The 14,928-nt window shown below is 39.1% G+C and overlaps 3 protein-coding genes across 3 annotated transcripts; all 3 read left to right on the top strand.

Moving 5' to 3' along the window:
- Positions 1-751: 751 nt before the first annotated feature.
- Positions 752-1,342, top strand: PCOAH_00016300 (Guanylate kinase; the record flags this gene model as incomplete). Its single annotated transcript, XM_020058439.1, has 1 exon — positions 752-1,342. The coding sequence occupies one exon, from the start codon at positions 752-754 to the stop codon at positions 1,340-1,342; it is 591 nt and encodes a 196-aa protein (XP_019914034.1).
- An 895-nt stretch (positions 1,343-2,237) lies between these two features.
- On the top strand, positions 2,238-3,900 carry PCOAH_00016290 (Uncharacterized protein; the record flags this gene model as incomplete). The annotated part of the gene is made up of 2 exons (XM_020058438.1): positions 2,238-2,404; positions 2,775-3,900. 2 exons carry the CDS (start codon positions 2,238-2,240, stop codon positions 3,898-3,900), a joined length of 1,293 nt encoding a protein of 430 aa, XP_019914246.1.
- Positions 3,901-7,278: 3,378 nt separating this feature from the next.
- Positions 7,279-13,614, top strand: PCOAH_00016280 (SICA antigen; the record flags this gene model as incomplete). Its single annotated transcript, XM_020058437.1, has 7 exons — positions 7,279-8,131; positions 8,848-9,122; positions 9,476-10,001; positions 10,397-10,497; positions 10,662-11,327; positions 11,503-12,432; positions 13,027-13,614. Coding segments are annotated over 7 exons (3,939 nt in total), but the record flags the coding sequence as incomplete, so codon positions are not given.
- Between the last annotated feature and the right edge of the window lie 1,314 nt (positions 13,615-14,928).

The following is a 14,928-nucleotide window of genomic DNA, read 5'->3' as shown; positions in this document are numbered from 1 at the left end:
CAGGAGGGATTTTCCCGTAGCCCTGCACATCCCCCGAAGCAACGCCGGTTTAGGAAAAACCATTCATATGGCGACTTTTTTTTTTTTTTTTTTGTGAACATTTTGTGCATATAGCATCTTCACCATCACGGCGTGCACTTCGCGTGGGAAAAAAAAAAAAAAAAAAAAACGACAATTATGCAAAATGTAGCTACGCGCATTACTGACGCATCGACGGAAGGATCATCAGCCACACGCATAAAAAGGAAAAGAAAATGTGGATATTCTCCCTTATAGGATTTTCTTCCCCATGTATATAAGGGTAAGAATGGTGATATATATATATTTTTTTTAACTTATTTAACTGATCCGTTTGCTTTATTTACAAATTCGTTTCGTGGAGGTGTTCTTGTGGCCACTAGCTCGAACTAGCGAATCAGCTAGCAACTTGGAAGATGCGTTAAGCGAGCATATAAGTAGGGACTAGCTGTATGGCTGGCTAGCACAGCAGTAGTGCAACCTATATCAGTGCAGAGTGCCCGTGCGGACGATGCAAAAAGGTCGAATCAGCTTTCTGATGAAAAAGAGTAACTCGTCTCCCCGGTGAGAAGTGCATATCGGTCTCTAACGCGACGGAAGCAGCGTCAACGTGGAAGAGCATCCACAGGGCAGAAACTTCGCAAAGGAGCAACTTCCCAAGGGAACACCCTCCCCCTGTATATCACCCCGTGTAGCAATTCGTAGCAACGGCGAACCATCTGCTAACCCCCCCATGATGCGAATACCGCCGCTGGTAGTGTGTGGGCCCTCCGGCGTGGGGAAGGGGACCCTGATCAAGAAAGTGTTGAACGAATTCCCTAGCCGCTTTCGCTTTTCCATTAGCTGCACGACTAGGAACAAAAGGGAAAAGGAAACCAACGGGGTGGACTACTACTTTGTAGATAAGGATGACTTCAAGCAAAAGTTAAAGGAAGGACAGTTCCTTGAATTTGATAACTACGCGAATAATTTTTATGGAACCTTAAAAAGCGAATACGACATGGCCGTGGGGGAAAACAAAATCTGTCTCTTCGAAATGAACATAAACGGAGTTAAGCAGTTAAAGGAGTCTGAGTACATACAGGACGGCATTTATATTTTTGTAAAACCGCCGAGCATTGATATTCTTTTGAAGAGACTAAAGAATAGGAATACAGAAAATCCGGAGGAGATTAACAAACGCATGCAGGAATTGACACGGGAAATGGACGAAGCTGATAGGGTCGGCTTTAACTACGTCATCGTGAATGATGATCTGGCGCGAACATATGCGGAGCTGAGGGAGTACTTGCTGGGCTCCTACCCGCAGTTAAAGGGGAGCTGACCGGTTCAGCAGTGTGACATGGCACCATGTGGGCCCCATTCAGGGAAGGCTCCCTTGTACAGGTCATTTTTACCAATTGGCAGAAGCAAGAAGGTAAAATTACCCCCCGGAGGATTGCACCCAGGAGTGGTGTTACACAGGGTGGATGAGAACAGCTCCACGTGCATGGCGTGCTTGCATCTGGGGTTAATCACTGTGAAGCACTATCGTTAAGGAAGGAACACCGCAGGGAATGAAGTCACAGGTTTCTTTTGGGGTGTGGTTAATTTCCGAACTTCTTTCCCCCCCGCCCCTATTTTTGGCCATATCTGTCATACCGAAATTTTTCACCCTTTTTATAAATCATATGATTTTTCTCTGATGTCACTTTTTTTTTTTTTTTTTTTAAATTTTAAAGCGTTACATGTATATGAGTTTGTATGTATATTATATCTCATTCCGGGTGCACGCGGCGGCGCTTTTTTGTTTTCTGTTTGCCGCGAAGCCCCGTGCGACTGCTGCGGAGTTGCAACACGCTATAAAGGCATTTTTGCCGCGACGGTTTTTTAATCCCCCTTTTTACCAAGACCATTTTGGTCAGCCCACTTTTTGGCAAGAACTTTGTGAAAACGCACCCGCGGCGAACACTCTCACCTTTTGAAAAGCGGCCTGGCCCGTATCCTAGAAAAGGCACACTTACAGGGACAACATATTATTTTTGGAAAGGCCAAGAAAAAACACTGCCGTGATGTGAGACTCCACCGCGGCGGTTGGCCAAGGGGGGAGGAGAAGCCAAACAGGAGAGCATACATACTGTGGCTTCTTATAGTAGAAGGGAAATTGTCCCCATTTTGTATGTTTTTTTTTTTTTTTTTTTTTCCACTTGAATATACCATTTTACGATAATGCTCCAAAAATGGAACCTAAGAGGGAGAGGAGCTCCATAAAAATCTCACTCAACCTGGGCACGAAAAACAGGGATGACAGAAGTGTAAGCGAATGCAACATTGGGGGGGATGGGATGGATGGAGTAGATGGTGATTCCCCGAGGAAGGCCAAGTCGAAGGAAGTTTCACAGGCTTTGTAAGTACACCCAGAGGGGGGAAAAAGGCAACAAAAAGGAGTGAAGAAATATAACGCAGCCACACGTGTGGGGAAGGTGCTGCCCTTACATGTTGCAACGTGTGGTGTAGACGTGTAGTAGTCCCCCACTGCAGCGTGGGTGCCGAAATATGGCTCAGTTTTAGCACCCATGGTTGTACGTGCCGGCGAAATGGGCCCTACATTTTGTCCGTGGCAAGCATATACACATCGTTGCCACCGTTGGAGGACAAAATGGGGAAACAACCCGTACGTAGATCTATACCATGTGGACCTGCTCATGTGACTTTCTCTGCTTCATTCCTTTTTTACATTTTCACATTTTGCTTTTTCTTTTTTCCCCCCTTCGAAGAGGCCTCATCGAGGACATCCGGAGTGGCACGTTCAACTACAAAGACCTGCAGGAAATTTACTTCATGAACGACGTGGATTTGGAAAAAATGATTAGTGAGACGAAGAGTGCAGAGGAAGGGAAGGAGAACGAGAAGGAGACCCATGTCGCGGGGCACAGTTCATACGTGGAGGGAACTATGTACAGTGGGGGGGACGCCCATGATGAGAGTGCAGCACCCCGTTTGAAGGAGTTCAGCCAAGGGGAGCTGCATAACATGGGAGCGGACCCACATAACCCCATGTACAGCAACGAGAGGAACCTCACAAATGAAAATGGTGTAGACAACGGAGCAAGTGGAAGAAATTTATTTGTGTTGAATAACCAAGTGGGGAAAGTGTGCATTATTAGGTTCCCCCCCGAGGTGTCCAAAGAAATAAAAAAATATCTTTTAAAAAAAGAACTTATGCTGGAAATCGAACCAACGAATTTGTTAAACTCAAGACTCTTCTTTATACATTTTAGAAACATAAATAAAAAATTTTGGGGAATTCTTCTGGAACTGTCAACCCACATAGAGGTACACAAAACGGTAGATCGAAATAACCTGTACAAGACGAATGACGTTTCGCAGATGATTTATGTATATGACCCAAGTGAAAAAAAAAAAAAAAAAAAAAAAAAATGTAAAAAAATGATAAAAAATTTTATAAAAAATAATTTCCAATTAAATTGTGGTATAAGCAATAGAGTACAAAATTTCCATTTTGAAAATTATGCCAAGTTGTTTAAGTACCATGATATTTATTTTGCGGAAAAGTTCCTTCATGATTATTTGAACGCAAAGTATTACGACTACTATGACATGTATGTGAAGACGCACACAGAGATGCACACGCACCTGCGCCTCAGTCAAGAGAACCACAAAAAACAAAACGAAATTGTCGATGAAATGACGGACATTTCGGAAATAATAAATTCTTTGGACAATACCTACAGCATAATGAGGCAACTGGAAAAGGAAACCGGGGGTGACATTTCACTGGAGACGCTGCTCAACTATGAAATCACCAATGAGAACTACGAGTCGGATGTGTCGGATTTGTTAATGGGCGGGAGTCACTACTTGAGGAAGAGGACGGCCTAGGGGGAGAAGCAGCGTAGGTAGCAGCTGGAGTAGGAACCTCCGTGGAGGTAGCCAGTGTTCCTACCATTCGGCCGATGTCCGGATGATAGGAACATCATCTGCTCCCAGGATGCTTACACTTGGATTGTCCTCCCTCCCCTTTTGGCCGAAGAACAACCACACGTAGTACTTATCCATATTTATAGAATTTGATGTCTTTTTTTTTTTTTTTTTTTTTCATTTTTTTTTCCTTCTTTCCTTATTTTTTTTTTTTTTTGTGTTTTGTTTTTTACAATTTGTCATTACGTAACCAAAGCGGGACTTTTTTATTTTCACCACTACGGTGTTTCCAGCGGACCAATCTGGGGAATTTCCTTTGTTGCAGCGGGGAGGAGTTTACCTCCACAACGCAAAAAAGGCACTTGGATAACAAGGGGGGACCCGACATTATATGCGTTGTGGCGGAAGTACCTTCCCCCCCCACGGCAAAAAAGGATGTTGAGGCTACACAAGCGCAAGCTACCGATCCGGAATATATGTACTCAACTTAAAGGAAACTGAGAAAGTTTAATGATGGTGTCTCCCAATATTGTGCCAATGCAGTTGGCAGAAGTGGCACATATGTGAAAAAAAGAAGAGGTTGATTCCACCTTCATTCCCTTTCCTTCCTTACCTCCTTAGAACCCCTTCTTTTCTTTCCTCCCTTCCTCCTTAGATCCTTCCACCAACCACCACCCCTAACAACCATCATTCTAACACCCCTTACACGAACCACCCCTAACAACCTTCATTCTAACACCCCTTACACGAACCACCCCTAACAACCTTCATTCTAACACCCCTTACACGAACCACCCCTAACAACCTTCATTCTAACACCCCTTACACGAACCACCCCTAACAATCTTCATTCTAACAACCATCCTTCCATCAACCACCCCTAGCAACCTTCCTTTCACCTACCTACCACCTAACAACCCATCCTTCCTCCTCCTTAGATCCCTTTCCTTAATTAGACCTCCTTTCCTTACATACTGTGATTTCCTCACTACCATAGTTAGAGCAGAATGGGGAAGGGGAATAATTCTGGGTATTGTATACACATAGAACATCTCTCCACTTTCTTTTTTTTTTTTTTCTGTGAAATGTACACAATTCGCATATTTACTTGACCAAAGAAAAAGGGGTGTAACCTTATAATTGGAGAGAGGGGAAGATGATCACATTATTTTTGCTTATCTTCAAAATATACTGATAAACAAACTTCCGTTAATATTTAAAAACGCGAACAGAAAAGGGAATGGTCCAATGGGAGTAATGTATATGAACGGTAAAATAAGTAGGAAATAATATTAAAGAAAAAAAAGAAAAGATGGGATTGAAGTGCAATATACCAGAGTGTACATATAAGTTAGGACAGGGGAATAAATAGTCAATTCGGAACCTTTTGTTCAAACTCTTTATTTAAATGAGAAGAAAAGCAAAAGAAATAATAAAATAATAAATGTAAGTGGAATACATTCATATATGTAAAAAATGTAATCAATACTGAAAAATAGAGAGAAAGAAGGCAGCTAACCTAATATATATACATTTTCTATGTGAGGGTGAATATGTCAGGGGAAGACTTCCTGTTATATATACAGAGACACATTTTAGCATGGATCACTCCCTTACTCATTCCGTACATTATCATTCCTTCTCATGCACACACACCTGCGGCGTATATAACATATATATACATTCGTAATTCCCTATTTCTGTGGTTTTCCACTTTTATTCTGTTTGTACCCTCTTTTGCAAGGGGTCATACACTTATTTCCTCCTCTTTTTTTTTTTGTTCTTTATTTCTTTTCTTTCTTTTTTTCTTTTTTTCTTTTTTTATATTTTTCTTTTTTTTTCTTTTCCTACAAAAAAAAAAAAAAAAACCAGAAATTTGCTAAAAAGAAAACAAAAAAAGAAGTGAGCAAATTATTTCCTTCCCTACACTACTCCTCTACTTATACACTTGTACTCCACCCTAAAGGAAAAAAGGGGAGGGGAGGCAGTGAAAAGCAATTACGCACCTTTTTTTCTCTCCCTTTTTTTTTCCAACTTTTTTTTTTTTAATCCTTTTTTAATTTTCTCTTTTAATATTAATTCTTATCAAAAAAAGGAAAGATTAAGTAAAAGAATTAATATTAAAAGAGAAAATTAAAAAAGGATTAAAAAAAAAAAAGTTGGAAAAAAAAAGGGAGAGAAAAAAAGGTGCGTAATTGCTTTTCACTGCCTCCCCTCCCCTTTTTTCCTTTAGGGTGGAGTACAAGTGTATAAGTAGAGGAGTAGTGTAGGGAAGGAAATAATTTGCTCACTTCTTTTTTTGTTTTCTTTTTAGCAAATTTCTGGTTTTTTTTTTTTTTTTTGTAGGAAAAGAAAAAAAAAGTAAGGGAACAAAAAGGAAGGAAGCGAAGGTTAGGAATAAGGGAGAAGGAAAGAGAGTTGTATGGGGTATGCGAGTTAATGTTCAGGGTGTGAGAATAGGGTACAGGTTGTAGAGGTAGGGATCAGGGTGTGAGAGTTGGGTTCCGGGTATTAGAATGAAGGGTTCAGGGGTGTGAGAATAGGATTCAGGTTGTAAGAGTAGCTTTCGGGGTATTAGAATGTAGGGTTCAGGGTGTGAGAATAAGGTTATTTTAGATTATTTGAAGAACAATATGGCCTGTTGTTTAATCATTTAATGGAGTATGTGCACTCACCGAAGGGTGGGGTGCATTTAAGGAAAAAGGAAGAATAATATGTATATAAAGAAATGAAGGAAAAGAATAAGGAGAAAAACAAAAAAAAAGAAAGGAAAAAAGAAAGAAATAAGTGTATAGTGCATATAGGTGTATACTGAATTAGGGAGAAATACACTGAACAATAAAACTACACTGTGAATTATATAGTAGAAATCAGTGTACATTGCTGTGAATTATTAGTAGTAGAAAAAAGGAGTATTGTGTATGAATTGTTATAGTAGAAAAATGGAGTACACTATTTGAATTATTATATAGTAGAAAAAAAAGAAGTACACTGTGAATAATATAGTAGAATGCACTGCATAGTGTAATACACTGTGAATCATAGTAAGAAGCATATATTTTGAAGTAAAATATAGTATGATAATGTAGGAAGGGGTAATATGCGGAAATGGCGTTTACCGTGAGTTCTGACTTCATATGGGAAATCTGGCTAAAATGGATATTTGCAAAGGGTCATAAAAGAGAGCAGGAAATAAATGTAAGGAAACATTAAATATAAAAAGGAGAAGTTGAATGATAATGTAAAAATAATATTATGAAAAATAGTTCGCAGTACAATTTAAGGAGGAAAATAATGTATACACATATATATATATGTTCATGGTCATATATTCTATAGGAAGGAATATGGAAAGAAATGAAGCCAATATTCCATGACATGATGGATAATGTAATACGTGATGCAAAGGATGAGGAGGACATATGTGCCGAGGAAGACTGGGGCAGTACGGAAAAAAATTTGTGCAAAATGCTATTAAGGATATCCTTCTGGATGGATGGAATGGAACAGAAATGGAACGAGAAAGAAAAAAAGTACCTATGGGAACAAAGAAAAGTGAAGACAGGGGAAAGGAACGAAGCTAAACTGAAATATTACTTAAGATGCCTTATAGGAAGAACGACTATGACAAGAATGTTAGGAGCACATTGTGATATGGATAAAGTGAGGGAAGCAGTTAAAAGTGGTTTGGAAGATATGAGGCAAAATGAGAATCCTGGAGGTGGGAATGAATTATGTAGGGATGTGCATGTCAAGGATTTCATGTGGGGGGGAAGGTTAATATGGCAGCAGGTTAGTGAATGGATAGATAATTACAGCAGGAAGAAAGATGAGTCGAAAGCATTACCAGAAGTGAAACCAGGGGAGAGTCTATTGCACACAATACAGAGTGAGGGGGAGAGAAGTTGCCGAAATAAGAGCGAACAGGAAAGAAGGAAAAGTGCGCGGGAAACACTGAAAACTTTAAGGATAGAAGTGGCCGACGAGGAGGAACAGGAGTTAGGGGAGGAAACTGGTACCTTAGCGAAGGACGCTTTCGATGATGTTGCAAGGGAGGTCAAGAATGTAGTGGATAGCGATGAAGTAGCAAGAAAAGAAGTCCAGGGGATGGATGAAATAGGGGAAGAATTGAAGGGAAAAGTAAAGCAAGCTGTGAACAAAGTCATGAAGGACGCCCTACCATCACCACAGGGTAAGTAGAACATTACCTTCCCACAAGGGAAAGGAACATTAACTTCCTAAATGGGAAGGAAGGTACTTCCTTCTTCAGGAAGGAAACCCTCATTAAGGGAAGAAGGGGGGAAAGGGAACCTTCCTTAGGAAGCGGGTTAGAAGGAAAGGGGTACATTCCCCCTTGGGGGGGCGTATACCCGAAGGGTGTATAAAAAAAAAAAAAGAAAAAAAAAGAAACCAAAGGGAAGGAAAAGAAAGAAGAGTAAGAGGAGAAAGAAGGAAAAAAAAAAAAAAAAAAGGATATTTCTAGCTTTGAGGTTAAGGGTAAGATGGGTTCCCGGTTAAGGATAAAGTGGAAAATAAGTGTGATGCGTGGAGAATAAGTGGAAAATTGGAGAATAATACTTCGGGTTTAGGGTTTCAAGTTGTAGGAGTCGGATTTCGGGTTTACGTTTAGGTTTAGGGTTTAGGAAAAGCAGTATGGTCTGCTATTTAATCAAACCAGGGTGGTAGAAAGGTTTTTAAGGGTTCAGAGTTTAGGGAATAGGAATTCGGAATTCGGATTTAGGGATTTAGGATTTAGGGTTTAGGGGTATAGGAATCAGATTTCGGGTTTAGGGTCCAACAATATGGCCTGGAGTTTAAGGAAGGATAGGTTTATGAAGGGGAAAAACTCCTCGTAGACAGGAGGTTACAGCCGATTATTTTTTGAGGGGCGTGTTGCGCCCCTTTAAGTGGGAAAAAACTCCTCGAAGACAGGCCAACCGGAAACTGGGTCATTGGGAAAATGGGGAGACTGGACAAGGGGGAAGGAACCGGGCAACCAGGGTCCAACTGGACAAGGGGTACAACCGGACAAAGGGTCCAACCGGACAGCCCCGGTCTCTTCGGACAAGGGGGAGACTGGACAACGCGGGTCTAACCGGAGAAGTGGGGAAACCTGCAAGTGCTCCCTGGAAAGGGTGTATAAAAAAAAAAAGAGGAAGAAAGGAGGAGGAAGGGAAGGAATGGTAGAAGAAGAAGGAGGAATGAATTTACTCCTTCACTATTACTCATTCATATAGACACGGACCTTCACGGCTTCCTCCCCACTTTTTACTCTCTCTGTGTCTCCTTCCTTTTTGTAGGTGATGACTGTAAGGGGAAGTATACAAATTTATGCCAACGTGTAACATGCGTACTAGGCAAATGGAGTCAAAATATAGAGGGAGGAACTGATAACTGGGTAGAGGAAAATATTATTATCTTGGACATACAATATTCCAAAGGATGCTTGATGTATGAAAAGCAGTTAATGGAATAAACACATCCATGTCTTGCATAATGAGAGTATATATATATTTGCTTTTTCTGTTTTGAATAGGATAATATAGAAGGGGATATTAATAGTATGATCAGAGATCTTGCTAAAAATTTATCTAGATATGCCGATGACAAAAACGGATTATGTAACAGTTCTAAGGGTATTAGTGCACCTAATGGACTCCATAAAAAGGTTTGTCAGTTAATTACTGCAGGTTTAAAGAGCATTTATAGTATTCCTCAGGAACAGGATGATAGTGATAAGGAATTTAAGCAGTTATTTAAGAAAACTATGTCATGCCTGCTGCTTAACGCGTATGCAGATAAGTTAATAATAAAATCGAAAGAGCAGGGATGCAATATTATTGAAAGAGAAATAGAGGAAATATTTAATACTGGAAATAAACAGAGGGATGATTGGTGTTTGCATAAGGGTCAGGATGGTAAGGGTGATTGTGTTAAATGTACTAGGAAACGTATCATAAATTGTGATATAGGCAAAGGCAGAAACAAATACAATGTAAAGACCAAAGTGGATGGGTTGCTCAACCAGGATAACAGCATAAACGGAACTCTGAACAGCATATGTAAGAGAAATCTTCTTTTCTCGAACCTACTACTACTACTACTACTACCACCTAACAACGACAACCTTCCTTCCACCTACCACCATCCTAACAACCCACCTACCACCCCCTTAAGACCCCAACAATCTTCCTTCCTTAGGAAGTACCTTCCTTGCACCCTACCACCACCTAACAAACTTCCACCAACTATCCCTAATAACCCACCTACCACCCCTAATAACCTTCCTTCCACCCTACTACCTAACAACGACAAACCTACCAACCTACCATACCACTAACAAAAAATCTAGCATACTACAAACAAAACTACCAACATATCATTCTACTATCATCCAACTACTACAGTACTACGAACCCATGACAATTCATACCTTCTATTCTTCCTTTACTTATAGGTGAAGACTGCAGCAAGGAAAGTAATCTATGTGAACGTATGAAGTGTGTAACAGAGAATTGGTTTAGGGACCGAATAGGTGGATATACAAAACAAAAGTGGGTAAGGGAACCATATTGTTGACTGTACTTTAGGACACTTCAGTGGGTAGTACTCCTTATACATAATAAGAAGGAAGGGGAGGAATGCACATAGACCCCATGTACATGCACATGCTGAATACACACATATATTCCATTCTTTTCCTTCTTCTTTTCCATGCATAGTGTACATTTTGGAATCCGGACGTCAGTAATAGACTGGATGATCTGTCTAAAGCTATGACTAGTAATAATGAAGGTGATGATGATCTGTGCCAAGAGACTGTTGGTGAAAAGAACACCCTATTTACTGAAACAGAAAAAATGGCATGTAATTATATTGTAAGGGGGTTAAAAAAAATATATAGTGTCCAAAGTAAAAGTGACAGTACGAAGGATAGGAATAGTAGAATATTCCATCAAACCATGTACTGCATGTTCCTAAACGCATATGCAGATCTCTTCATAGAGAAAACAAAGGGACATGTCTGTCCCATCACAGAGGAGATAATAAAACAGGCATTTAGTAAAGTGAATGAGAACAGAGACTCCTGGTGTACAGATAAGGATAAGAATGGTCCATGTGTTCTTTGTACAAGGCAAAAAAATCTAACTTGCATCCTAAGCGTGGATAAAACACTTTGGGATACGGGTAAGGATTGCACGGAAGTAGGGAATGACGATATAAAAAACAAAGTGAAAGGAATGTTCAAAGATAAGGAGAAGAATGTGGAAGCACAGAAAGTTCTAACTGATATAAGTACTATAACTAACTCCTTATGTCAGCGTGTAAATTGTGTCACAGTTAAATGGTTTGAAGACAGAAAACGTGGAACGTCAACACAAAACTGGGTAAGAAGTATTAATTATCTCTACAGTCAACGTCATTTCAATGGACTATGTGTCTTATACATATAACATGGGAAGGAAGATCATAATTCATACACACAATTTAAATGTGTACATATCTATTCTATTGTTCTTTCTTTCTTCCTTTTTTTTTTTTTTTTTTCCTTCATTTATGCAGTGTGCATTTTGGGGGAAGGGAGACGTCGGAAGAATTTTGAAGAGTTTGTCCACTGCTATGACTAATAAGAATGGGAGCACTGGCAACTATTGCAATAACGTCGGGCAGCACGACAGTGCAGAAAGAAAGGCATGTAAACTTATTACAGCAGGGTTAGAATATATATATAAAATTGAAAAGAAAGAAATAAAGGAAGAAGACAAAAAAAAAAAGAGGAAAAGCCAGGACCAAATAGAAAAAGAAAAAAGGCAGGCAGCTAATGACCAACAATTTGGTCGAACTATGGGGTGCATTCTATTAAACGCCTATGCAGATAAATTGGCTGAACAAAAGTGTATAGGTGAAAGTACCGTACTGGAAGCGTTTACTAAGGGGAAAAGTCTTTATACAGATTTGTGCGTAAATAAGAATGATCCTAACTGTGTTAAATGTGAAAGGCAAAAAAAATTTGATTGCACACTCAATGTGGATAAAACACTGTGGTCGACGGGTAAGAGTTGCCCACAAGGAAAAAGGGATAACATGAAGAAAGAAGTGGATGATAAGCTGGACACGAAGAAGAACAGGGATCAAAAAGTACAGGACGTTATGAAAGAAATAAATAACATATGTCCACCACCACCTCAGCAATCGCACAGTGGACAACAGGATCAGGGTGGATTGGAGGAGCCCAAACTACAAGGTGGTAATAAACCCCAAGGACCACCTCCCCCAGGGAAACCTCAGAGACCACCACAACAAGCGACACCATCACATGGAGGTTTTATAACAGCAGAGAAAACAGATGATCCAGGAAGAGTTACCCCTGGCACCGTCCTCCCTGCACCTGCCCAAGTTAGTAACCCCATAGATCATTCTGATTCTGCTCCATACCTCCCTCTTGCTCCTGCCGTACTTGGTATTTCTATTATGAGCTACTTGCTATGGAAGGTAAGTAAAAAAAACACTAAAATAAGAAAAAAAGAGGAAAAAAAGAAACAATAAAAGAAAGGAAAAAAGGAAAGAAAAAAAGTTTAAGAAAAAAAAAAAAAAAAAAAGGAACAATAGGCCCAAGTACACAGACACATGTATATAATCATATAATTTTTAGGGGGCAAAGGAATACGTGAATTAAAGGAAAAAAAAAAAAATTATTATTAGAAGAAAAGGAAGAAAGAAGAAAAAAAAGAAAAAAAAAGGGTTTAGGATTCCGCCTTTAAGGTTCCGGGTTTTATGGTATAAGAACAACAATATGGCCTGGTTTTTAGCTGTTTTATGGAGCGCTATGCATCCAGGGTGTGAATACAGAAAAAAACGAAGACAAAAAAAAAGAAAAAATTAGAAAAAATATTGGAAAATATGAAAATAAAATAAAATAAAACAAAATAAATTAGGGTGAATGAATGAGTGAAGGAATGTAGGATTTCGCATTTTAGGGGTGTGTGTGTAGGATTTCGCATTTAAGGGTGTTTTTGTTGGATTTCAACTTTATAAAAGAGACATTTTCTCTCCCTTTTTTTTTTTTTTTTTTTTTCTTTTGTTCAGTACTTTGGAATGCTTCGTAAGACCAGAAAACGTTATAGAAGGGCTCCTCAAATACGTGGTCCTCCAACTTTGGAGGAACAAGTTATGGACCATGTGGACCATCCCGGTCCACATGAATATATCTTAGTAAAGGGACGCAGACAACCAAGATCTGTTCCAACAAGAACGAAGAGGCGAAAAAGACGGGGCGTTGGTCGCCGTGCTGGTCGTCGTGGTGGTGTACGTCGCCGCATGATTATTGATATCCATTTAGAAGTCTTAGAAGAATGTCAAAAAGAGGACCTGCATTCGACGAAGGAAAACTTTTTTGAAATATTGGTTCAAGAATTTATGGGTTCTGGGTTTAGGGAGGAAGACTTTCTTCCTAAGGAAGGTGTTCCTAAGGAGCAAGTTCCAAGTTTAGATTCCGGGTTTAGGGAGGAAGACTTTTTTCCTAAGGAAGAGGTTCTAAGTTCGAATTCCGGGTTTAGGGTTCATGTTCTTAAGGAAGGTGTTCCTGAGGAACAGGTTCCAAGTTCAGATTCCGGGTTTAGGGAGGAAGACTTTCCTCCTGAGGAAAGTATTCTAGAGGATGATGTTCCTATGTAACAGGTTCCAAGCTCAGATTCCGGGTTTATGGAGAAAGACTTTGTTCCTAAGGAGAGTGTTCGTAAGGAACAGGTTCCAAGTTCAGATTCCGGGTTTAGGGTGTAATAAATATATATTTTTTTTTTTTCGTTCTCTACGAAAGTGCTCACTTTCGTGTGTGGTCATTTAAGCGGAAAAAAAATTTTCCCCACTTTATTTTGATTTGTTTGGATAATTTTTTTTATTGACGGTGCAATATGTTAAATTTTTTTGGTTATAGGTTTTTATTTTCATAATTTTTCTTACCTTAATAATTTTCTCTTTCCTAATTACATTTATGGACATTTGAAAAGTGTGTTCCAAATTGTGTACGGATCCGGGAATGTGCGCAAAAAAAAAAGAAACTGTGTACAATTACAAAATTTTTACCATGTCACATGTGTGTATCGAAAAAAAATAAAGTTACAAAGGACAGAATGGCACATTAAACAAGAAAAAAAAAAAAGAAAAATAATTAAATTAAATTAATTCGTAATATTAAAAAAAAAAAAAAAGAAATTTTCCGTCCATCCCTCTAAAATTAAAAAAAAAAGAATGGCAAGCTCACAATATGGAAAGTGTACAAACACAATAAAAAAGGGGGTGGGAAGCAACAACAACCACCAAATAAGGACGCAAGCACAAAAAAAAAGAAGAGGGGCTTGGCATACACTGCTTTTTTTTTTTTTTTGCGCAAAGTTGTCCATTTCTAGCTCCCCCACCAGCACACCACATGTATCACAATGCGCGCTTTTTCTCCTGCGCAAAAAAAAAGAGAAGTGCTCTTACCAAAAAAAAAAAAAAAGAACCGTGTATCAATTACAAATTTTACCATGTCCCATATGTGTTCGAAAAATATATGTGCTATATAGTTCAACAGTGTAAAATTTCGGACGCGCACAACAAACCTGATTCCTTGCCTTTTTTTTTTTTGGACAATTTTTTTTTTTGACAACTCTTTTTTTTGGTGCAATTTTTTCTGTGTGCGAAAATTTATACTAGGGCAATTTTTTTGGACAATTCATAAGAACATTTTTTTTTTTTTAAAAAGGGAGGAACTACCTAGTGTACGGAATGGAATATTCCGTTCCACTATTAGTTAAATTTGATGTGGAATAGTCCGTTTCCGCTGTTGAACTTAGTGTAGAATCGTCCCTCGTAAAGGTGGTGAATTCTTCCCTAGTGGCTCTTTTTCTTCTATTTCTATTGTTTCTGTTCCTTCCTCCTCCAAAAAAAGAATTACGCAATCCAGAAAATAAATTGGTATACTAAGAATGGAAATAAAAGAAAAAGGGT

Source organism: Plasmodium coatneyi, chromosome 7 (assembly GCF_001680005.1).
Source record: "Plasmodium coatneyi strain Hackeri chromosome 7, complete sequence".
Lineage (NCBI taxonomy): Eukaryota > Apicomplexa > Aconoidasida > Haemosporida > Plasmodiidae > Plasmodium > Plasmodium coatneyi.
The sequence above is the reverse complement of the archived record's forward strand: the minus strand, read 5'-3'. Positions and strand labels throughout refer to the sequence as shown.